General features: G+C 49.0%; 8 protein-coding genes across 8 annotated transcripts; 4 read left to right on the top strand and 4 right to left on the bottom strand.

The window, feature by feature from the left end:
• Positions 1–4,160: 4,160 nt before the first annotated feature.
• TERG_12268 (uncharacterized protein) lies at positions 4,161–4,529 on the bottom strand (the record flags this gene model as incomplete). The annotated part of the gene is made up of 1 exon (XM_047751250.1): positions 4,161–4,529. The coding sequence occupies one exon, from the start codon at positions 4,527–4,529 to the stop codon at positions 4,161–4,163; it is 369 nt and encodes a 122-aa protein (XP_047606569.1).
• Positions 4,530–6,702: 2,173 nt separating this feature from the next.
• Positions 6,703–8,357, bottom strand: TERG_05335 (uncharacterized protein; the record flags this gene model as incomplete). The annotated part of the gene is made up of 7 exons (XM_047748413.1): positions 6,703–6,830; positions 6,893–7,382; positions 7,439–7,630; positions 7,702–7,879; positions 7,945–8,015; positions 8,104–8,170; positions 8,248–8,357. 7 exons carry the CDS (start codon positions 8,355–8,357, stop codon positions 6,703–6,705), a joined length of 1,236 nt encoding a protein of 411 aa, XP_047604395.1.
• Positions 8,358–9,187: 830 nt separating this feature from the next.
• TERG_12267 (dolichyl pyrophosphate Glc1Man9GlcNAc2 alpha-1,3-glucosyltransferase) lies at positions 9,188–9,697 on the top strand (the record flags this gene model as incomplete). Its single annotated transcript, XM_003234695.2, has 3 exons — positions 9,188–9,264; positions 9,361–9,439; positions 9,500–9,697. The coding sequence occupies 3 exons, from the start codon at positions 9,188–9,190 to the stop codon at positions 9,695–9,697; spliced, it is 354 nt and encodes a 117-aa protein (XP_003234743.2).
• Positions 9,698–10,056: 359 nt separating this feature from the next.
• Positions 10,057–11,057, top strand: TERG_12266 (dolichyl pyrophosphate Glc1Man9GlcNAc2 alpha-1,3-glucosyltransferase; the record flags this gene model as incomplete). Its single annotated transcript, XM_047751249.1, has 3 exons — positions 10,057–10,264; positions 10,321–10,460; positions 10,536–11,057. 3 exons carry the CDS (start codon positions 10,057–10,059, stop codon positions 11,055–11,057), a joined length of 870 nt encoding a protein of 289 aa, XP_047606568.1.
• A 2,384-nt stretch (positions 11,058–13,441) lies between these two features.
• On the top strand, positions 13,442–16,942 carry TERG_05333 (uncharacterized protein). Its single transcript, XM_047748412.1, has 2 exons — positions 13,442–15,305; positions 15,367–16,942. Exons 1-2 carry the CDS (start codon positions 13,852–13,854, stop codon positions 16,421–16,423), a joined length of 2,511 nt encoding a protein of 836 aa, XP_047604394.1. The 5' UTR covers positions 13,442–13,851; the 3' UTR covers positions 16,424–16,942.
• A 437-nt stretch (positions 16,943–17,379) lies between these two features.
• On the top strand, positions 17,380–18,640 carry TERG_05332 (uncharacterized protein; the record flags this gene model as incomplete). Its single annotated transcript, XM_003234693.1, has 2 exons — positions 17,380–17,607; positions 17,675–18,640. 2 exons carry the CDS (start codon positions 17,380–17,382, stop codon positions 18,638–18,640), a joined length of 1,194 nt encoding a protein of 397 aa, XP_003234741.1.
• A 406-nt stretch (positions 18,641–19,046) lies between these two features.
• Positions 19,047–20,090, bottom strand: TERG_05331 (uncharacterized protein; the record flags this gene model as incomplete). The annotated part of the gene is made up of 1 exon (XM_003234692.2): positions 19,047–20,090. The coding sequence occupies one exon, from the start codon at positions 20,088–20,090 to the stop codon at positions 19,047–19,049; it is 1,044 nt and encodes a 347-aa protein (XP_003234740.2).
• Positions 20,091–20,915: 825 nt separating this feature from the next.
• On the bottom strand, positions 20,916–23,098 carry TERG_05330 (ATPase synthesis protein 25, mitochondrial; the record flags this gene model as incomplete). The annotated part of the gene is made up of 1 exon (XM_003234691.2): positions 20,916–23,098. Exon 1 carries the CDS (start codon positions 23,028–23,030, stop codon positions 20,916–20,918), a length of 2,115 nt encoding a protein of 704 aa, XP_003234739.1. The 5' UTR covers positions 23,031–23,098.
• Between the last annotated feature and the right edge of the window lie 95 nt (positions 23,099–23,193).

The following is a 23,193-nucleotide window of genomic DNA, read 5'->3' as shown; positions in this document are numbered from 1 at the left end:
ACAGATCATACAAATCAGCCCCCCTTTGATACCAGGCTCAAGTGAGAGGCATCCTCGACACCCTCAAGGCGCTTTCACCACCAAGCTGCTGTCCTGCTTGCCCTCACTTTGCCGCAGACTCTTCCAGAACAATAGCGTATATCAAACTAGTAAACAATACAGACATCCCACATCACCGCGCCAACCACCCAGTAAAAACCAGCCCCCCTATCCTTCCTGTCCTCTTCCCTTCTGCCCTCTACATCATCACATCAGCGTGTCCTGTCCTCTAGACCAGCCTCTTTCACGTCTTTCGAACCTGATAGAACCCGCTGGTAAGTCTTCTTCTGCCTTTTCTGCACTGGACACTCCCGAATCACCACGCATTGCCTAATCAGGAAGTCCTGTTTGTTTTGATATAAATTTCTCTTCTTCCACTCCAACCTCAGCCCTTTTTTTTTCAACTTCACCAGCTTCACACTCGCTTCGTCTTCAACGTCTTCGTCTCTCTTTCCTCGTCTAAGTTACTTGACTATCAACTGTTGACTCGCTTCTTCAGCTTCTCCCATCGTTCTCAGCTTGTCTCTTGATAGCTTAACCTCTTCTCTTCCTTTCCCACCAAGACGCGCCCTCGAGCTGCTGTCTCTCTACAACAACATCAACATCACCACTAGTCGTCTTCTACTTGTCAAAGACTGACCAGGACTGCTCTTCTCTCTACCAAATCTACCATCTAAGGGCTCTATCCGCGTCTGATCTTCCAAATTCTCCTCTCCGAGTTGAGATATCTATCTCCTCTACACTATCCAATATCTACTCTACAACGAGCTCACACTCGTCCATCTTCGCGCCCATCTTCTATCAAGAGCCTATACTGTCATCCTCTTGCTTCCTTCTCAATTGTCCATCTCCCTTTTCTACAGCTCTCTACTAAGAGAGACTAAGAGTAAAAGAGTCTACAGCCGGCTCTCTACACCCATCAATTCCCCTTCTACCTCTCTATCTCGACTGCTACAGTCCTCAACCGTCGCCTACAGACGTCTACCGACATCCACAGAGCCTATACAGCCATCCTCTGTGCCATATCTTCCATCCTGCTCCCTTCAGTGGCCAACCCCTGAGTCCACCGAGCAGCCCATCACTACAGCCTCGAGCTCGCCCGATCTCGAGATTCTGCATATTCCACCATCTTCTACACATCAAACTACGCCCTCCCACTGGCCTCGTAAGTCTGCTCCCGCCCGTTCGTGGTGGTCTCCTGTTCTGCGTTCTGTGTGGCTGACCGTCTCATTGCTGCCGTTAGCTTCTTGTCACCCGCAAGAAAGACGCAAAACCTCAACATCTCCAACCTCACCCGAGAAAAAAAAAACCCACCAGCCAACCACCGCCGGACTGCGCGGTTACCGACATCGCCAACTCCTCGAGTTTTGAGCTGCACAAGCCAACTCGACCGAGAATACCCTCAGTGAGTGATGGTCTCGCCCTGCATCTACGTGCCCTGAAGCTAACCGCGTGCTCTACAGATCTTCTTGAGGGAAATAGCTTCTTCGCCAAAAAAAGAAGCTGACGAGATGGCTCCTCGTCTCCGGTCCTCCTCGCGCACCACCTCGCGCAACAACACCAGGCCATCATCTCCTCACAGTGCGCCTGCTTCCCGGCCGTCCTCCTCTTCCACCTCGGACACCGCGCGGCCAAAGAAACAGCGCAAGACCGGCACCGAAACGCGTACGCCGGTGGACGTCGTGGAGGAGGAAGAGCGCCAGGCAGAGCGCAAACCAGCTGGCAGCCAGATGGACACCGTGCTGGAACAGCCGGAGCAGGCCGTCGGCCCCCAGATGGCGGTCCTGCCCGGCTCCCAGCAACTGGCTACGGCTGCTGGGCTGTCTCAGAGCCAGGACACCCAGCTTGCCGGCCAGTCGTCGTCTGTTCTGCCAGCTCCAGAACAGAGTACCGAGACCGAGCAACCAGTTCCCGCCGCAGCTCCGCGAGCGGATGAAGAGATATGGGTGGAACCACCCGTCGCCATTCCAAAAACCACCTGCCGCGGGTATGGCTTGAATAGGGGTGGCCCTTACGGCTCCATGCTGCCCCTAGGCACACGGCCTACTTTGGCCGCCCGCCGTCGAGTTGGTCTCGAGCCCCCTGCGCCCACCACTACCGCCAACAGAATCACCAAGCGGAAGGGGGGCCGGGCCGCGAAGCCAAAACAGACAACGAAGAATGCCGACGAGCGGCCTAGCACCGCTTCTACTTCTGCTGAGGACGCCGCCGCCCTGTCTGATAGTTCCCGTGCGGAGGGAATCATTCAGGGAGTCCTCGAGCACGAAGAGCGTTCTCGCCAGCAGTCGCCAACCATCAGAATTACACGATCGAGAGCTGCGGGCAAGGACAAGCTTGACGACTCGGCTGACAGCAGCCAGTCAGCCGGGCCAGCCGTCCCTTCATCGAGGAAGTACACCTCGGAGAAGCTCATGGACATCCTCGGATCAGCCATCTCGCGTGCGGAGGAGTCCCAGGACTCCAAAGTCGCAGGTGGCCTCCGTTGGATCAAGGAGGCTTCGGCCTCTGATCCATTTCTCCTTGGTGTCTTGGAGGGCGCCATCAACAGATCGGCGGACGCTCACCACCGGTCCGCCTTCCAAGCCCTGATGAAGGACGCAGTCAAGCGCGCCCAAGCCCAACCAGAGCAGCAACAACAACTGGACGACAGTGCCGCTGCCACCGACATGGTACGCACTGCATCGGCGACCACCACGTCGTCGCTCTCCACGGCCAAATCCCTAGATGCCGATGCCTTCGCCCCTGTCGCTGCTGAGCCGGACTCAGGCAATGCCCCTACCACCACCTCGGCCAAGGGTAAGGGAGCGCGAGCTCCCCGATCCCGGGCTCGAGGCGGTAGACGGCGTGCCGGTCCCTCGAGAGCTAACGCGGCCCCCCCAACCAACTCGGCTTTCTCACGGAAGCGCAAGTTGGAGGAGGACCCGGAGTTCTCGGAAGAAGCTGTCGCTGCGAAGCGCAGAGCACTAGAGGAGGCCACCATCGCCGTGACCGACGAGGCCGAAGAAAGCAACGTCCGGACAGCAATGGGGCCACCACAGGGCTGGGTCTTCCCAGGTCCTTCTGTCCCATCAGACAGCGAGGGTCAGGGGTCGACCAGACCTGTGCCTGTGGCTCCGGCGCCCAAGGACAGAGCCGCCAGAAAGCCTACCACCGTCGGCGGCTCATCATCCAAGAGAGTTCGCAAACCGAGGGTACAAGCGGACGAGATCGATAACATCGATTTCTGCCGTGCGTGCGGCGGCAACGGGCAGCTTCTATGCTGTGACGGCTGCGTGGATTCTTTCCACTTCACCTGCCTGCGACCTCCAGTCGACCCCAAATCTCCACCGGCAGGCCAATGGTTCTGTCCGGCTTGCGAGAAGAAGGGTCTTCTGGGGGGCCTCGCGGAGGTGATGGATAGCGTCCCGCAGACCGGCTTCTCGTTGCCGGCTGAGGTGCGCGAATTCTTCGCGGAGGTTGAGACCGGCCCTGGAGGAGAGTATAGGGATGTGCGTGCACTTCCCGAGGGCAGCACTCGGGCCAAACCAGCCCGGGGCAGTCGTGGAGGAGTCGTTGAGGAGCAGGATCCATTGCGGATCCTCGACTCCCACGGCAAGGTCATCGCCTGTGTTCGATGTGGTCTGACCTCAGAGAACCGGCGACCGGTCATCCTCTGCGACTACTGCCCGTCCGCCTGGCATCTGGACTGTCTCGACCCGCCGATGGCGAATCCCCCTCGCCAGAAACCGGGGAGTGACAAGCCCTACCATTACTGGAGATGCCCGAATCACTTGGAGGACGCCCTCGAACAACACTACCCGGGTAGGGTCCGACGACCCCGTAACCCCAAGTATGTGGACATCGAGGTCCTGCCCGATGCTGACGAGGAGAGCGTCATCAAAGAGCTGGACCAAGAGGCTGTCGTCCTCCGCGTGAGGGAGCGCGGACTCGTCCATGGGTTCATTACGCACGTTTTGAGCGAACGTGCGGCGGAGGAGGAGGCTAGAGCAAAAGAAGCTGGCGATGAAACTCGTACTCAGGGAGAGGGGCAGGATGAGGTGCCGCCCGCGGTGCCTACCTTCTCTCAACTTGGGTCGGCCGAGCAGGATGCCGTGATGGGCCTGATGGACATCTCTGGCAACTCAGGGGCCAAGCGAGCGGAGCAGATCATGTCTGGCCTCATTGACGGAACGCCCGAAGGGTTCCGTGCCTGCTCCAATGAACTCGAGATTCTTCAGGCCGTTCAAGAATTGGTAGGAAAGCGCATCGCTGCGCTTACTCCGACCTCTGGATCTACCAACTGAATGCCGTCCTTTTAAGGCTTCAGCGTCCTGCACATCCTTTGCTTCGTCCCGTTGCATTGGATACTCCGACATTATACCCACCAATACAAGCAGGCTTGGTTTAGATCCAGTGTTTTGTTCCAGTGCTTCTTGCACTGGTGCCAATTCTACGAAATGTGCTTGAAGAATCCCTCGATCAATATGTGTATCTGATGGCTGTGTCTGCATTCTTCAACAGGTACGGACCAATCCTGTCAACACTCTCCAATTGGAATGATGTGCCTGTGTCTGTTTTGGCCTCGTCATACCCGCTGGCCCACTCATGTCTCTTCCTCTCTGCTCGCGGCAATACGCAGCCCATCGTGACTAACTTGGGTCTGCGTTGATAATAAGCTGCGGCTGTTACTGGTCGGGCTCCTCTGTTCGGTTAGCTGTGAGTTGAGTGTGATGTTCCTGGTGTTGCATCCTTTACCCTTACCCTTACCCTTACCCTGTACTGACTGGCCTTGCTGGCTCTACTGACCTGACTTACCTTATCCTCTTGTGATTTTATATCCCCCCTCAAGATGTCACTGTTTCTCCTTACCGTTTGTTTTGTATGTTCTTGGTTGACTACAGGGTGAAGACAGGGAAGCCAAACAATTACCACTCTCATCTTTTTCGACGAATCTTCACCGGCACCAGCCAGCACCAGCCAGCACCAGCCATCAAGGCAACAAGTCAGCATTTCAAACATATTCAGCAAAGCATAACCAGCAAAGCATAACCAACAACGTCTGGAATATCTGCAATATCTGCGCCATCTGCAATATCACTTGCATTATCAAGTCACCAAGTCACCAATCCAGCATAACAGCGTCAAGTTCTCTGTTGCCTTTCAAAAAAGGGTCAAAAAGCCACTTTTCAAGCCCTTGTTCATCTCCATGCTGCCCACACACCCACTAAAAAACAATAAAACACAGACATGGAGCTCTCAACTTGGTGCCCGTTATAGCATCTTTCGACTTCCTCAAGTGACAGGACGTGTGATTCCTCCCAGAACCATGACCGTCGGTCTTGCATGGCCTCCTGCTCTTGAGGTCGATAACAGAAAGCAAAAAAGAGCGCAAAAAAAAAACCTTTTCTGTCAAACTCCCATCAACCCACAAATACCCACATATGGGATCAGGGCAGAGAATCCACCTAGCTCAGCTTAACGATCAGGCAATAATAATATACCCATGAGATTGGCCTCAGGTGCTTGTTCACTTCCACAACATGCTATTACCACAAGTGACTCCAGCAATAACAACAACAATGTCGATTATCGGCTACAACCCATTTATGGACTATCTACAAACCACAATCTGACTGCGAGCCATTACCGCCATACCATACATACTTCTACCGCCAAATAACCACCGCTAGTCATACCAACCTCTCGAAACCGATTCACACTTGGCTTCCCTGTCTTCACCCCGTTTTCTTCCGGAACCGACATATTAGATTGAGCGTCATTGCATGGGCCTACCAAAGGCGGAGTTTACGGGACTTTGTTTGTTTTCCTTGATCAAAGCATGCATAGCATTGCTCTTTACCTTGTTTTTCTTTTTACTTTCTCATGGGACTTTGAAGCGAGATAAAAGATGGCCACGGCGTTGTTTGTTTTTCCCGGGTTTCTTGCTAACCGTTTGTGCCTTTATACCCAATTCTTTTTTACGCTCTCTCTTACGACATGTCCACTCTATCAGCGTATTCCCACTCTGCCGCTGATTATAGCGAGTTTGGGGTCTACATTCCGCCACACCCATCCAACGGACATTGTTTGCTTTGCTTTGATTTGCTTGTACTTTGCCTCTTCACTTCTATTGTCCCATTATCCTGTATATTATTTTTTACCAAAAGTATCAATATGACAGCGAGCTAAAGCTTGCTACATCTCACGCCACACATTTTGTTTTTCTTGTTTGTTTGGTTTTTGTTTCTTTGTAGGCAATACGTAGGCCGTAGACAGTAGGCAGGTAAACACGTAGTGATTAGGTATGTAGTTAGTAGAATGGTATTGGGTAGATAATACAGATTACTCCAAATATTGAGTCCTCAAAGTATTAAATCCTCTCGTAGACTTATCATTGTAGGCTGTAACATTAAGGACACCCCCCTTTTATCATCCGTTTAACACAAAATGATATTCGAACAGTAACTGGTTATTTAGTATACAGGCCCAAAGGCGGTGGGAATGGAAATCAACATCGTCAAACAATATGCCTAAGGCGATGAATCGAACAAATAGATGGAATATGGAAAAAAATGCTATGAAAAGAAACAAATTGTAGAAACCCGAGCAGAAAAGAAGCAGACAAGCAAGCTACGTAAATCAATGCAAGACATTATATGGTTGGTTAATTTGCTGTTTCCTTATCTATAGGAACTTCTTCGGCATGCTGGCTCTACGCTTCTTGTAGACGACGTAAGCAACCGCGAGAAGAAGCTGGACGGCAATTATAAGGACAATAAAGAAGCCCATGCGTGGAGCGGCTGAGATGATCCCTATATTTTATCATGTGTTAGTCTAGATTTGAGCATCTGTTTCATGACAGACGTATACGTACGGTGAGATGAATCATGGAGGGTATCCAAGAGGCCGGAGTGAGAGTTATGCAACAGGTCTTGCAGTTGTCTGAACTGGTGATGATAATCCTTGCCCTCTATTTCTCTCTGCATAGACTCGACCATTCGCTCCACGCGCTGAAGTCTCTGGTCCACGCTGCTCACTTGGTCGCGGTGAGAAACCATGCGGATGATCTCCTTCAGCCTATCGTCGCTGGTGGCTGATAGAGCGTGTAATTCATCAATTAGCTTGTTGGTTGTACTAGAGATGGCTTGGAGCCGATCCTGGAGATCCTTGATATCCACGTTGCTGCCAGTTGGTGCTTTATCGTAGTTGGCCTGACCAGGTCTGTGCTGAGACTCCTGTCTTCTCTCCTGTTGTTGGTTGTTGCCAGGATAGGTGGTAGCTACAAAGCGGAAGGCTTCAAATGAGTCAGGGCTCTCAGCCGAGGCGGCTGTGATACCAAAAACGTTCCCTGGGGGAATGAAGACCTATGGAGTATATTTAGTTTCAATGTTGCCCTATATTTACCAAGGGAGGTTTTTACCTTTGGGGTTTTGAAGCAAGTATTTCCATCTATCAAGACCTCGAACTCCCGACTCGACTGCTTGACCTGTAGCTTTGATGGACGGCCTAGGTTGCGGTATTGATAGTCACAGTGACCGAAAGCTAGAGCATCCACATTACCACTGCCTTTGTAGTCTGTGGTTCCGTCGTTTAAAAAGCCTCGAATGCCAGCCTAGATACCCATCACGTTAGGCTGAGGCTAGAACTAGATGCGCAAAAGTAGCAAAAGTAAGCTGGACTCACCCTGCCTCCGTGTGTATCAATTGTGATAGCGAGACCATCAAATTTTCCAACAGTATATATGCTCGACGTTCCAACGGCCGACGCCTGCTTGACGTACCAAAGCTGTATATTACCTCCGCTTCTCTCCTCTCCATTTGCTCTGAAATCGAAGGCTACGTGCCATTCTGAGTCGGGTATTCTGTGTATCCGGTCAGCCCTCCTATTCGAAATAAAGCTCCCATAATAATCGCAGGTAGATCCTACATGTCTTCAGCCCATAATGCACCTCTTTTGTTGCCGGGGTAAGGGGGTGTCAAGATAATTCTATCGGACAACTAGACGAGTAATTAAGCTGTCAGCACGCTGTGTCCGGAACGTCAGTGGGGGATAATTGTAAAAACAAAAAAAAAAAAAAAATTGTACCATTTCTGGGAGAAAGCCTGAGCCAGATACGGTCCATCCTGGCAGTCCATTACCGACATGGGACATTCTATATGAATCCGGCGAGCAATTAGCCACTGGAAGCCACTACTTGCGATCAAGCGGCTCATGCTGTCACAAACGCACCTTCGTCCATTTCCAAAGCTAGATCTCTCCATGACTGAGCTTGCGTGAGAAAGCGTAGCGGATATCAAAGCCCATAAAACAGTTTTACCGGCGCTCAGTGATTGTGCCATGGTGACGAGCTATCTTGAAGTATAGAATTGGTGGTCGAATGTCGAATTGGCAATAGCCTGCCACAGAACGAAAGGCGAAAATCAAGGAGTCTCCTTCTATAGATGTATTCTTTCGATCTATGCGGTATATCAGGGATGTGATGTCGTATCGTCTTGTGTTCGGGCAGCTTGTTTGCCCTTGTGCCTGTCGAAGCTCGTGGTAGGAACTAATGAAGCCTTTCCCCGCGGGTAACTAGTCAATCTAGAACGGTGTAAAAGAGCTGACGGCCCCAATCGCCTCACAGAACCGTCTCAGCCGCCGAGAGCTGTCTATAAGTCAAAAGAATAAAAGAAAACAAAGGAATTGCTCGTTCTTCTGTTCTTCTGCGTCTTTGGCCTCCCGTTGAAGCATCGCCGGCGCCGTTTGTTGTTTATTTGTCGAGCCAGCTTGTCCTTTTTGGCGCTGCCGCGGTGCAAACCACGCAAACAAGCCAAGATAGGCAATTTATCGCCCATCTCTTCGCTAACCCTTCTCCCTCATAGCTGCCTTTCGCTGTAGAAGTTGCAGTGTATAAGTATATAAGAGATACTGATGGGTGACAGGTGATGATGAGCATTGGTGTATCTTATCGTGTCGTACAGCAGTATGAAAGGAAGTCGGCCGCTGACGGGGAAAAAGGGGTCGCGCTTGTAGAATATTTTAGTTATTTAGTTCCGACTTCAACACTGAAAATCAACATAAAAAGCCCAACGCCAACCATCACCACCGGATATCAACAGAATCCATCTCGTCGCCTGGCTGCAGAACCAGTGTGAGCCAAAGAAGACGGGTTAGCCATGACTAGCTGACCATGGCTGACTACTATCCTTCGCTGACTCAATGCGCCCTTGTGGCTGCTGCGTTCAAGATCCTCTTGTTCCCAGCGTAGTATGTCGCATTTTATCCCCCAGTTCAGTGCATTCGCTGCCACATGAGAAGCGCAGAAGCAGAAAATGGAATGATGCTGACAAGCTGGGTTGAAAGCAAATCTACCGACTTTGAAGTTCATCGCAACTGGCTTGCGATCACTCATTCTCTCCCGGTCAAGGAATGGTACTATGAGGTATGTAAGCCGACAGCCAGGTTCAAAGCAGTCTTGCTAATGAAAGGCAATCATGTATAGAAAACATCAGAATGGACCCTGGATTATCCTCCGTTCTTTGCTGGGCTAGAATGGTGTCTATCCCAGATTGCTGCATTTATGGACCCGGATATGCTCAAGGTGCAGAACCAAAACTATGACTCCTGGCAAACGGTGTACTTCCAGCGGGGCTCAGTTATTATTCTTGAGTTGATGCTTGTTTATGCCTTGAATAGGTGAGAATTCGAATTTTATTAATATCTGCTTATGAAGTGTCGCTGACCGGGATTACTTTGCTGTCGAGGTGAAGATATATCAAGTCTGCACCGAACCAAGCGGCTAAGGAACTGGCCCATGCCGCCAGCTTGTCAATTCTACTCTCTCCTGGCCTGCTGATCATTGACCATGTTCATTTCCAGTACAACGGGTTCTTGTATGGGATTCTTATTCTTTCAATTGTCCTGGCACGAAGGCAGTCAACCTTGTTATACAGTGGCATTACCTTCGCTATTCTGCTCTGTTTTAAGCACATATACCTTTACCTATCGCTGGCATGGTTTGTTTTTCTCCTGCGAGCCTATTGCCTCCACCCAAGCTCCATGTTCAGGCCTCAATTTGGCAACATCGCGAAGCTTGGAGTGGGGGTTGTGGGCGTTTTTGCTGCAGCATTTGGACCGTTTGCAAAATGGGGTCAGCTTTTGCAACTCAAGGACAGGCTTTTCCCGTTTTCAAGAGGCCTATGCCATGCCTATTGGGCACCGAATATCTGGGCAATGTACTCTTTTCTAGATCGAGTACTGATACTTGGTATGACTGTTTAATCTTGTTACCCCAACCATTCCCCCATTACTAACAGACCGTAGTTGCGCCTAGACTGGGCTTACCTGTCAAGACTAGTGCTTTGGCCAGCGTGACCAGAGGGCTAGTTGGAGACACTGCCTTCGCTGTCCTTCCAGAGATTACAAAAGAGTATACCTTTGGGCTGACTTTTGTATTCCAAGCTGTGAGTTTACCACACCCGTGGGCCAACTTAACATATATAACTACGAAAGAGGACTACGAGACTAACTACATCCAGCTATGCCTTGTGAAGTTGTGGTTCCAACCTGACTGGGACACCTTTGTGGGGGCAGTGACCAACTGTGCATTTGCAGCCTTTCTCTTTGGTTGGCACGTCCATGAGAAGGCCGTTCTTCTGATCATCATCCCGTTTAGCCTGCTGGCTCTCAAGGACCGGCGATACCTAGGAGCCTTCCGTCCACTCGCAGTGGCTGGCCACGTCTCCCTGTTCCCACTTTTATTCACCGCTGCCGAGTTCCCTGTCAAAACCGTCTACACCATCTTCTGGCTGGTGCTGTTTCTTTTCGTCTTTGGTCGCCTAGCACCCGCCCCGTTGAGACCTCGTGTATTCTTACTTGATCGATTTTCGCTGCTCTACGACACTGTATCGATACCTCTGATTGTCTATTGCTCACTGGTACATGGAATAGTGTTTGGAAAGCGATATGAGTTCCTTCCGCTAATGTTTACCAGTGCATATGCTGCTGTGGGCGTCCTGGGGAGCTGGGCAGGGTTCATGGTAGTCTATTTCACTACTTAGGCAGCCAATATCCACAAAAAGTAAACCGATAGAGATATCTAATCTAGAGAATTAAGCAACCAGTGCGGATATAATCCACACTATGCTGTTCCCGAAAGGGGAGCCTAAGTGCTGTAGGGGTATAATTGCCTTTACTAAATTAACTCACCTTTAAGAATGAAATAGAAAAAGGAATTAACATACCCTGATTGTGTGGAATCTTCCGAGCAGAATGAGTGGTTATACGGGGTGGTTCTGGAGGCTGGGGGCGGGTGGACGGGGGAAAGTAGCTGAGGGCAGGCCCTAATCCCCCCCTAGGCAGAGATCTCGGCAAACCCGCAGGAGGCAAAAACGGCGCAAGGCGAGGGAGAAAGGCCCCATCGCCATCACCATGCTGCCGGAAAACGTAGCTACTCATTATGCGCCGTTCCGGTGGCGAGAGGAGGGTCTACATGCATGCATCACTCTGTGGCCCTCCTCCTTCTTTTCCTCATTAAGCCGATGAAGTAGGCTTTTCGGCTTCAGACGCCAAGTCTGCATGTTCACCAACTACAACCCATAACCAAAGGATGGGCAGATCAGATAGTGCATAGCTGTAGCCGTAGCTGTACATAAGCTAATGAAGGACCGATATAGTAGAGACAGCTGGATGGCAGGGTGCCGCGAGCTGAGTGTCTATGTCTAGATGTTGATATCAGGGCGTGGTTGGCTATAAATAACACCCGAGTAATACACTCGGTATAGATCGTGAAGACTCGACGGTATCTCTGCATGAAAGCAGTAACAAAAACCACTTCGGCTGCCATTGAACCGCCTCGTCGGCATCATGCATGCCCAGCATCGTCTCTCTGCATCTTCTTGTCCCCTTCCGGAGCGTCTTGCCTGTCCATCTGCCGCCAGGGACCCCCCCCCCCCCCCTTCTGTCGTCAGTCCCCGGGCCTCTGAGCTCCGCTGAAACCAGGAGCCGTCGATCAGGAGCGCACCTCGACAAGCTCCCACAGCTGTCTCAACAGCTCCATCCTGCCTCTACCACGTCTACCGCCGGCAATGAGCACGCCGTGTAGGGCCCCGTCGCTGCGTCGCCTGCCCGTCGCTGGCGCTCCTCGCGGTGCTGGAGCGAGCTAACTGAACTAAATAATAACTAAGAGGAAGTTCCCGCACTGACCAGGCTAAGGTTTCCCTCCGCCGCCTTCCCTTTTCCCTCCTTCGCTTTTTCTGCCGCTTTTTTTTTTTTTTTTTTTCTCTCTTCGTCTTCTTTCTTCTTACAACTACGCAACCTCAACCTCAACCTCAACCTCAACGAAGACCACCGCCGCCGCCGACCAGGACAGCACCCTTCGCGCGTACCGTCCAGTCTTTTTCCCTCTCTCTCCGGCATACCAACTGCTATAGATCAGCTATCAAGAGGCATTTACCTTTTTTTTCCTTTTTGGCGGACATCCAGGGCATGCAAGGCGTCAGGAACGACGCGTCCACCACCTAATTCTACCGTGAGCAGAAGCCATTTTCCTTCTCAAGTCTGCCTAGAGCCGGTTTTATACGCGTTGAGATATCCGTGCCTAGGCTAGACTTTCTTGAATTCACTCTTTGCCCGGGCCGAAGCTGTCACCAATTCAATATGGACTTTATAACTCACTGACTTGCGCCAGAATATCACCACAAGATAATAAGCGGATATCCTGCTGCTTTCTTGACACAGTTACCTCCTCTCCTTACCTTTTTACAGGACAAACCACGTACACGCCCTGCTATTCGCAAAGCTTCTAGGATTTTGCACATGATTGGTTACTACCCGCTTTTCGCGTTTCTGAGCTTGCTCCGGTCTTTGGAAGGGGTTGTGTGTTCTTGATCGCATGTGTTGTCGCTTTTTGAACCTTTTCCCAATATATTCTGGTATCTGAAGCTGAAGATGGTATGTCCTAGGCCAAGCCTATATTCATAGTACCTTTTTTTTTCCCCATTATGAATATAACTAATGGACTTACTCTAGGTACTGTTTAAGCGGAAGCCGGTGCAATACCTACCCAAACCCACAATTGACGATGATAACTCCGAGGTACGCAACTTCCCTATACACTGCTGTTCCTTGTGCTGTGGACCTGGACGCATATTAACAGGTGTATAGGTCTGGGTTATCCCGGAAACGAATGAAGTGTTTACCAACTATGATCACTTCCTGCAGCGGTGAGTACTTTATGCTGCCACTATCTTTACCTATTTCAAAAGAATGGTTTGCTAATAAACTCGATATTTAGAATGAACTTCTATAAACAGGTAATATCTATTTCAATTCATTTTAGCTTCACGACCGTTTGACCTTCCGCTAAATTCAAATTCAGAGGCGATTCATTTGCGAAATCACTGGCCACTCTTCCCTGACATTCTTCGAGGCACTGACGAGCGAGGTATGGGGGAATCCCTCGGCCAGGGACAAAAAATTGCGGGGTACAGCCAGCTTATCGAATACTTTTTCGCAGACCGAAGGATCAAGAGAAGTCAACAGTGCATTCCCAGAATCCTTAAAGGAGCCTGTATTGCGCAGGGTTCAATTCTCTACCATCTCGCGCATAGATAGTCTTGGTGTGTATTTCCTTGTATTCCTGATCTATGAGTTATTATTTGCTAATCAGTTTTCGTTACATAGTGGATCAGGTATTCGAGGTTAGTGATTTTGTATCCTGTCTCCATGATAGCAACTGACATTTAGTAGGACTTCAAGCAAGATTTCTATCCTGGAGAGCGCGTAACAGTTCTTCTATCCAACGGGTCGCGAATACATGGAATAGTCAGGGAGAAGGCAAAGTTTCCTGAGGTTATGCATGAAGGCAGGGTTGAGCGCCGTGCAAGCTCGCGCTACCTGGTCAAACTCACAAATCGCAATAACGAAGAGGCCCTTGTTGATGATGAACACCTTGTCCGTGACAGGAAAGTATTCACTAAACAGATGTTACGTTCCTTCATCAAGAATACGGTCACACGAGAGTCATGGAGCGGCGCCCCCTGGTTAGTCAAGCCTCAAATTGCGGAACATTTCCATATCGACACCGAAGTTCCCAAACACCTGCAGTATGGCAACAAAGCTGGCAAAAAAGCCAATGTATCCGCCGAAAAGGAAGAAGATGAGGCCATGTTTGGCTTTTTTGCTTCCCAGAGTCGGCCGATAAATTCAAGAAATAAGGGCCAAAAGGCAAAGTCAGCCCACGAACTCGCCAAGGCTAAGGAAGAACAGTACTTAGCGTACCGACGAGCTCTTAATGGCAATCCATCTTTCAGGGTAGACAAAAAGGGCGTCAACAAGGATGTTATCCCACCTCCTGACCCCCACGAGAACTCTTTCAACGACCTCTCAATTGTCATCAAACAGAAATCTCCCAGTCCATTACCGCCGCCAATTAAATACCCCATTGAGGATTTAGACCTACCGCCCACAAGTGATCGTCCACCTCGGCCAGCTTTGAAATTCTTGAATGAAGATGAGGCCCGTGAGGAGGGATCCAGCATAAAGATGAGTTCTATTGGAGCTCTACTCGAAACCTGGAACACTTTGAATGTCTATTGTGAAGTTTTCCAGCTGGACTCCTTTACCTTTGATGATTTCGTGGAGGCAATTCAATTTTCCTCGGATGACATGGATTGTGAGCTACTAGTAGAGATTCATTGCGCCGTGCTGAAGACGCTGGTCAATGCTGAATCAGATCAAGATGGAGCCGTTCAAATCTCCCTTCCAGCTCTACCAGAAGAAGAATCTGAAGCGGAGGAAGAAGAAAGCGAGCCGGAGCCGGAGCCGGAGCCGGAACCCCCAAGACGAACTACTAGAAGCAGCTTTGCAAAGGCGCAAGCAGAACTTGCTGAAATGGAACAGCAGAAACCTCCTGAAACAGAAGCTGCGGAAGTCAAAAAACATTGTGCGGCTGATATGTTTTTGGAATACGACTGGATCGATCGCTTGCGAAAAAGAGACTTCAAAAATGGCGGCTGGGAAATGATCCTTGTTGGTTTGCTAAACCGGTTATCCTTAAAACCCAGGCTTAAGGAGGCTTGCGAGGAGATATTAGTTCATATGGCACCTTTGGACGCAGATCCAACTCAAGAAACAGCCCGAATCCAATATTCGACTCTGGACGTCAACCTCCGCATTCAGATTCTGCAGATAATTTGTATGCTGACTGTTGAAACAAGAGCGGTGAAAAATTATATGGAGGAATGCAGTAACCAGATGACCGAATTCCGCAAGGAAAAAATCGAACTTCAACGAGCTCGAAAAGTTGTGTAAGTGATCCTTTAATTCACGTATAACCAGAACATTGCTAATGATGCCAATAATGAACAGCCTTGAAGAAATTAGGCTTCTCCATGAAGAGCGAAAGCAACTTGAGCCTGAGCAGCGGGATACTCCAACTCAGCAGGATGAGGAAATGCTGGATGCCCAGATTGACGCTACAGACGACACTGAAAGCGCTGCGACAGATTCGGATGAGCCTACTGGTCCCTCTCTGAGAGGAGGAGTTGACAGAACCATGGAACGTAAGCGGAAACAGGAAGCTGAAAAAGAACGAAAAGAACAGGCTACCAAGCAACCGAAAGGCTCAAAGCAGTACCAGCGAGTCCTAAAGAAAATGGAGGATGAAAAGAGCAAGGTTGCTTCCATTGAAAGTGAAATTGCAGTCCTAGATAACGACCTGAGAGAAGCAGATTGCCCACGGACCAGGGTCTTGGGCAAAGACCGCTTCTGGAATCGCTATTATTGGTTTGAGAGAAATGGGATGCCCTACGAGGGTTTGCCTGACAGCTCTACTGCCTCAGCAAACTATGCCAATGGTCGTCTCTGGGTACAAGGTCCCGACGAAATGGAGCGGGAAGGCTTTATCGACGTTCCCGAACAAGTGAGCCAAGAATACAAGCAGCGTTTCGGAACAACCGTTGCGAAACGGAAACAGGCTGAGGAAGGATCTTCCGGTGTTTCTTCTGCTCAAGAATGGGGTTACTACGATACCCCCGAAGACCTGGATAAACTGATGGAATGGCTCGATACCCGCGGTGTGAGGGAGCTTAAACTTCACAAGGAATTAAAGCTTCAGCGCAACCATATTGCGAAATATATGGAAAACCGAACGGCTTACCTCGCGGAGAAAAATGCCCCTGCAGAAGAGTCAAGCGATCAACCGGCCATGCGCATGTCAACACGAACTAAGGGGCAGGCCACATATCAGAAACGTGGATGTCTCAAATGGCGAAATCTGACAGCTTTGAAGGAAATCGGTCATTTGCATGTTGAATCAGCGCGGCCGACGAAACGCGCTAAGAAAGCTGCCGCTGCCGAATCCGCAAAGGAAACCAGAATGACTAATCGCCAGGGCAGGCCTCTTGGTCGACAGGGCACGAGATAAACCATCTCTCCCAAAACTTCTTTTCTCTATTCATCTATCCCCACCCATACCGTCACTTTTTATTTCGACCATCATCGCCCATAACACGTCTCTTAACTGGAGCATTGTTTCATTTGGATATTATCTTTATTTTGCATCACTAGACTTTCACAACCACGGGGATTTAACGACTTACGACATATCTATTGGCGAGGGTGGCTTGCAAAAAGAGATATATATATTGCTTTCTGTTCTTTTTGTTCCTGGGACTGACTGCACTTAGCGACATTTTGGTGTGGGCCGGAGCACGCACTGTTTTTCCCTCTCGTCTCTTATATTGGAAGAATATTACCGTGTATATTGTCTATCCTGGTAGGAGTAGTCAGGTGTATCTATCAGAACTGATCTGGCGGAATATCAGTTGGCGTCTGCCTGTTAACAATAGAATTCTTGTACTTTTGCTGCTTTCTTTTTGATCAATCCCATTCCATGGAATTCAAATATCAAGGGGCTTCGGCTTTTCGGCACCGACTTCCGACCATGTTTTACACACGTGACTCTTTACCGCGGCTCGTCGGGAGTTTCTCAGCGACGCTAAACCGTATCCGGACAGCCGCTCACGTGCCACGGCCCTTGCGCCGCAAGCACCCGCCAATCCCAGGAGAGAGAAATAGAGAAAGCGAAACGAAAAGAAACTCATGACGTTACGAACGGACACAATAGAATAACCGTCCGCGCTTTCTTCCCAGGCAGTGCTCCGTTTCTTTCCTCTTCCGTTTATACGACAGTGGCCCTGATTTATTCCTCTGTCTTCTCGATATCAGTCACTCTATGTTTACCAGTCTATATGATGTCCGCCGGAGACTCTTTTAAATTCTTTCTTTAACTAACTAGCGTCCCGCATTGTATTTTTGTCGAAGAGCGCGGAGTGAGCGTGGGAAGGGGTGCCACGGGCAGGCTACCCCGGTATCCAGAAGATGATGGCACATAGCCCTCTAGCGACAACGACAAGCAGCTCTCGCTCGACAGGCGCTGAGAGAGAACATGATCTTCTTACGTCGAGTCGCGGGATACATTCAGACCCAGCAACAGGCAAACAAATGGCCATGACGAGTTCTACCACGGTCGCGGTCAAACCGGTAGACAAGAGGAGTTGGGACTACCTAGTCCGGAGTGGTTTGGCTGGTGGGTTGGCAGGATGTGCTGTGAGTATAGCATTCTTATTTCTCGCATCAGTCGCAAAGTTCTAATAATGTGATTTCTATAACACAGGCAAAAACGATCGTTGGACCTTTGGATCGGGTCAAAATCCTTTTTCAGACATCAAACCCTCAATTCGCAAAATATTCGAACAGTTGGTTCGGCGTAGCTTCAGCCATGAAAACCATTAATAACACTGAAGGTGTTCGTGGCCTATTCAGAGGTCATTCAGCTACTTTACTTCGAATATTTCCCTACGCTGCTATTAAATTCATAGCATACGAACAGATCCGTGCTGTCGTAATACCCTCCAAAAAACACGAAACTCCCTTTCGCCGGCTGATTAGCGGTAGTTTAGCCGGCATCACATCCGTATTTTTCACATATCCGTTAGAACTTATTAGAGTGCGGCTGGCATTCGAAACAAAGCAAGGATCCAAGTCATCATTGCGAAATATCTTCAGCCAAATTTATAGTGAAGGAAGCATCGTTGCTAGTTCCGCTGATGGAGCTGCTTCTGCATCTACTGCGGCTGCTGTTGTGGAGAAGGTCAAGCCTCGATATGGACTTGTGAACTTTTACCGCGGATTCTCTCCCACAATGCTCGGGATGTTGCCGTACGCAGGCATGTCTTTCCTTACACACGACACTGTTGGTGATTGGCTTCGTCATCCCAGTATAGAGAAATACACCACCATCCCACACTCCGGCAAACATACGCCGCAAGGCCAGGAACAAACGCGGTCTCATAGACCACAGTTAACAGCCACCGCTGAACTGTTCTCTGGCGCTGTTGCAGGACTCATATCCCAAACATCCTCATATCCATTGGAGGTTATCCGACGACGAATGCAAGTTGGAGGTGCAGTTGGTGATGGACATGTTCTTGGTATACGAGAGACGGCTCAGAAGATATTCCTTGAACGTGGATTCAAAGGTTTCTTTGTTGGTTTGACAATCGGCTACATGAAAGTCATACCAATGGTGGCTACGAGTTTCTTCGTCTATGAGAGAGGAAAATGGTGGCTTGGTATATAGCCATGGCCCTATTTCCATCTAATAAGCCATTGAACATCGGCCTTGATACCTCTTCCATCCTTTTAGATTTTCCCTACTTCCAATCTTTGGTTTATGATTAAAGGCATGTTTGAGTGTGGCGTTTATTGGCATGCATTTCCCTCTTCTGGAGTAGATTTTGATTCTCTTCTTGCTGAATAGCAGCAAGCTATGATGCCTTCTTTTGTGTTTTCTCTTGTCTACATCTATATACAGGCATTTTGTCTAACTACTGTGTATATAAACTCATACATATTGCATAGAAACTTACCTAGTATCGTTGGATCTATAATTTCGAGTTGACTTCCGAATATGAGTATTTAATAGGCCGCGGAAAGACAGCATTATTGATTTAGATGTAATGATGATGCGTAATGTATTAAAATATTTATACAAGAACCCTCCTCAGTCCATCTGTTCCTCCTAGAACTCTTCGGCCGGTAATTGGACATCGCCCTTTCCCATTTTCCCATCTCCCTTCCCTACTGGTTGAATCTTTCCCACCCTTTTCATTTTCGTCATCTTTATCATCGTCTTCCCATGCAGCACCATTACCGGCTCCGTTCATAAACTCGATTTGGCGGTCATGTTCACCATTCAGCCATCTGAATATACAGGTATAGCAGTAAACATAGCCGGTCTGACAAGCAGTAGGATTAACAAGCGCATTAAGACATATTGGACATGGCGTCTGAGAGGTGTCCGGATCAACCGGGGGTATTGGGACAGTAAAGATTGGCAGTAGAGTTATAGACGATATTGGAGACTTTGTACGACATTGTTTCGGTCTATCTGCCTCCGCCAATGTCGACTTCTCACTTTTAACATCTGTTGCAGTGGATTTTGACGGTATTCCAGTTACCACTGGAGCGGGAAGTTCAATGGACTGGGTAGCTTGTTTGGCAAGTTGCCTCGAAAAGTCGCTTGCATGCCACCATTCGAGGAATTTTAGAGCGAAAATTGACGCTGGCAAGAGAATTTTAAGGGACCCTAGTAAATGAGGGTATATGGCTTGGGGATTTAAAAGGCTTAAAGCACTCGGCCGTGATCGTGATCTCGACGCGCCTGTATGGGGTGTGTTGGCTGCCGTTGCCATTGCAATCGCTTTGTGATCTGCTGGACTCAATCGCCTGATTCTCGTTCCTATCAGCCATAAGAATGGAGACGAATACTTGGTGTTATCAAAAAGGTAGGCTAAATTGAAAGCCAGTATTGAAAAGTAGTAGGCCCCATTTATCGAAGGGTAAACGTTCCGCAAAAACCATTTGTAATAGAATAATAATCGTTGCTTCACTGTTGGGTTATGAGGCAGCTCATCTGATGGATGGTATCGAGGACCTCCTCCCATTCCTGAGACAAGGGCTGCATGCGGAGCAGCATGGATATCATATCCCTCGTCAAGTTTGCGTTTTAAATACGGAATGCCGACCATAACCACCAGATTTCGCCATATATCCGAGTCGCGCAATTTTAGTGTCTCTCGAACAGGCCCTCCTGCTCCAAGTTGAGCTCGGGGTACCTCTCCATCTCTCAATGCTAGAACGCGCTCCCGTTTTAAAGAGTAGAAGTTCTCCGTAAACGAGCCACTGAAGTTTCGCAGGTAATACCCTTCGACAAGAAGCGACACTAGGGCGTATAGTTCATCGTAGGAGTTTAGTATCCGAAGAAGATAGCGGGGATGTCTGTGAGTAGCTACCGCAAGGAGGTAACGGAGTGAAGGGGGGAGAAGGGACGAGAGCTGTTGTTCAGATAGGAGTTCTGTTCAATACGGTTAGCTAGGGGCTATCTCGCCGGTTTAGGCCGCGAAAATACCAAATAAAGATGGTTTAAAGTCATCAAAATTGTTCTGTAATGATGACATATACTCCATCTTGACAGTTCAACGGCCTTCCTTCAATGGAGAGCTTGTTTGGCCTTGGGAATTGGTAGTGTTGATAGATGAAGGTCGAAAGCGCTAAAAACATGGAGATGAAGATTTGAGTTTGGCTGGAGCAAAAGATGCCGAGGTCCAAACTTGAGCCTCATGAGCTTCATCTTACCGACGAGACAAGAGCGAATATTGGTTAACAAGCTGATATACATAGATGTTAGTTCATGATTTATTCTAGATAGTACAGGAAGATATAATTAATGATACATAGTTATACAATCAACGCCCAGCTGAAATCCAATCCAGCAGCATATTCAACGGGCTAAAAAAGTAGGTGATAGTACAGTAACTTGTGGTGACATATTATGCGAAGACTGTACTCCGTAATTATTGAGAATTCGCAGCTTTGAAAGACTCAAGGTCACGCAAGCATTGTTTCCACAGCCGAGTGAACTGGCTCACAGTGCCATCGTCTGTCTTTTGGTCTATAGCGGGATCTGCCACTAACATACAGGCCATGATGGCTCTCGTTAGTTCCTCGTCGAGGGCAACGGGCGGTTGTTCCCGGGCCATCATAGGTACCCAAGACGAGAGGCAATCGACAGCTTGACGTTGATTCCCCAGTTTAGCATGCAGGCGGAACATGAGTAGGTAAAGCTCCTTTGTCCGTGGTATTTGCATGAGGGGTATTCGATGCCATAGGCGCCAAAAATTGCTGTAATTTCCATGTTCAAAATACATCTTGAGTAATTCTGGATAGTCCTTGTAGTTAAAGTCAACATTGGCAGATGCCATTAATTTGCTCAATCGGTTGTGCACAATCGTGATATGGTCCAATTCTTCCACCGGTACTTTTGAAATAGAATCTGGGTCGGCAGGGGCATTCGTTGCACGAGGGGTGTCGTTGGCTGGAAGTACGTGAGATTGAAGCGCCGATGCTTTGTGAAGCAGAAAAAATACTTCACCGTTGAAGATCTTGATTCCACGAAGACTCATATGTTCCAAAACTCTTAATGCTAGGTCGATGTCTTGTTCAGGGACACGTTCATTGGTCGCATTTTCGGGACCTTGGAACGATAATAGCGTACGAACTGTGTCCATCGCAAGCTCCTCCGAGATGTCGCACCCAAAAGCAGCCATACTTTTAAATGCCCGGTACAGGTCTGTTTTACTATACGCGGGGTGCTTTAGCAGCACAGCAGCTCGGGCGAACGACAGTTTATCTAAAAGTACTGTTTCTGTGTCAGATTTCGACACTGCCTCGTAAAACAGCCTTAAGAAAAGGGTTGAATCTCTGTCGCCGGGTCCAAGCCCAAGTTCTCGACGAGCTTCTTCCTCTGGCAACTGGGATAACTGTTCCAATAGAGAAGAGACACTTGGGGATGCCATAGATGTGCTTACTATTTTTGATGGCAGGGCAGGCCTGGACTCCTGAACAATATCATCGAGAGTTTCATGAGATAGTGGCTCAGGGGTGTTGGGTCGGGCTTGGGTATGTATATACCTCCTTCCGGGGAACCGCTGGCTGAAAGTAGATGCAATACTGTCGACACCCTTTACGGAGCTAGTGGTCTCTGAAGATAAATCGCCCCAGACATCGTCACGAGGGGCAGGGTTGATTTCTCCAGCCTCCGGGTTAAGAAGATTCCCCCATAGAGCTTCGAGCTGAAGTTCGGATCTCTTCTCTTCAACAAGCATTTGCACAACGATCCGAACTTTGTCCTCCGTGCCCCCGAATCCGATAAAATTCCGATTCTGTGAATTTTTGGTCTTCAATGGGCCATTTTCCACGTCCCCAACATTAACACATATCCATCCGGTTGTTATACCATCATCTCGGGAGTTTAAGGAGCTGGCATCACCCGTTGCTTTGGCCTTTCTCGCCCTTCGTCGTAGTTTTATTTTAAGTTCGTTTCTTCCCAGGAGCCCATCAGCAATTGGCCTCAACTGGTAATTGCTCCGTAGCCACCTGCATAATCGATCGCCAGAAACGTTAAGATGCTTAACGCTTCGGGCTGTCCCAATTATCATAATAAGATTTGCGCCGAGAGCTGGAGGAGGATCAAGACCTCGAAGGTCGAGGAGGGCAAGGTCGTCGAGCCCGGCATCGACCGAGATATATTGTAGAAGGTTCTCTAATATAGGGGGCGGGTTCTCGGGGAGAGGGGGCAACTCCTGCTGCTTAAGAGGATGCGAACTCGGCTTATGGGATTCGTCCTGTAGATACCACGGGATATGTGACGATTCTGCGCTTGCGTCCTCCTTTGTTTCAGTTTTTGTAGGTATATCGCTATCCGCCTGGGATTTCACGGAGCCAAGGGCAGAGAATTGTCGCCTTCCTGTTGTTCGTACGTGTCTCTGATAGAGCTTTGAGCCAGGGTAGGATATAGAGGATTGGGGTCGCCGTGTAGAGCTCGAGAGGCCACTTATGGCAGCAAAGGAGCGGAATGCAGCATTTCGACAAGCATGGCACCTGAAGCCCTGCAAAGCTATTCCACTCATCCTCTTGACTTGCAAATGAACCACTTAACCAAATCACGGATCTTTTCGTCTCTATTATTTGATTCTTCGCTCCAACTCGATATTTTTAGTTTTTATTTTTTGGTAATCGAAAGTTTTAGTTAAGCTTTGTGCACGTGATATACTAATAATGTCTTAGTAATAT

This window comes from Trichophyton rubrum, assembly GCF_000151425.1.
Source record: "Trichophyton rubrum CBS 118892 genomic scaffold supercont2.5, whole genome shotgun sequence".
NCBI classification, from domain to species: Eukaryota; Fungi; Ascomycota; class Eurotiomycetes; order Onygenales; family Arthrodermataceae; genus Trichophyton; species Trichophyton rubrum.
This window is presented reverse-complemented; position numbering and strand designations above follow the sequence as displayed.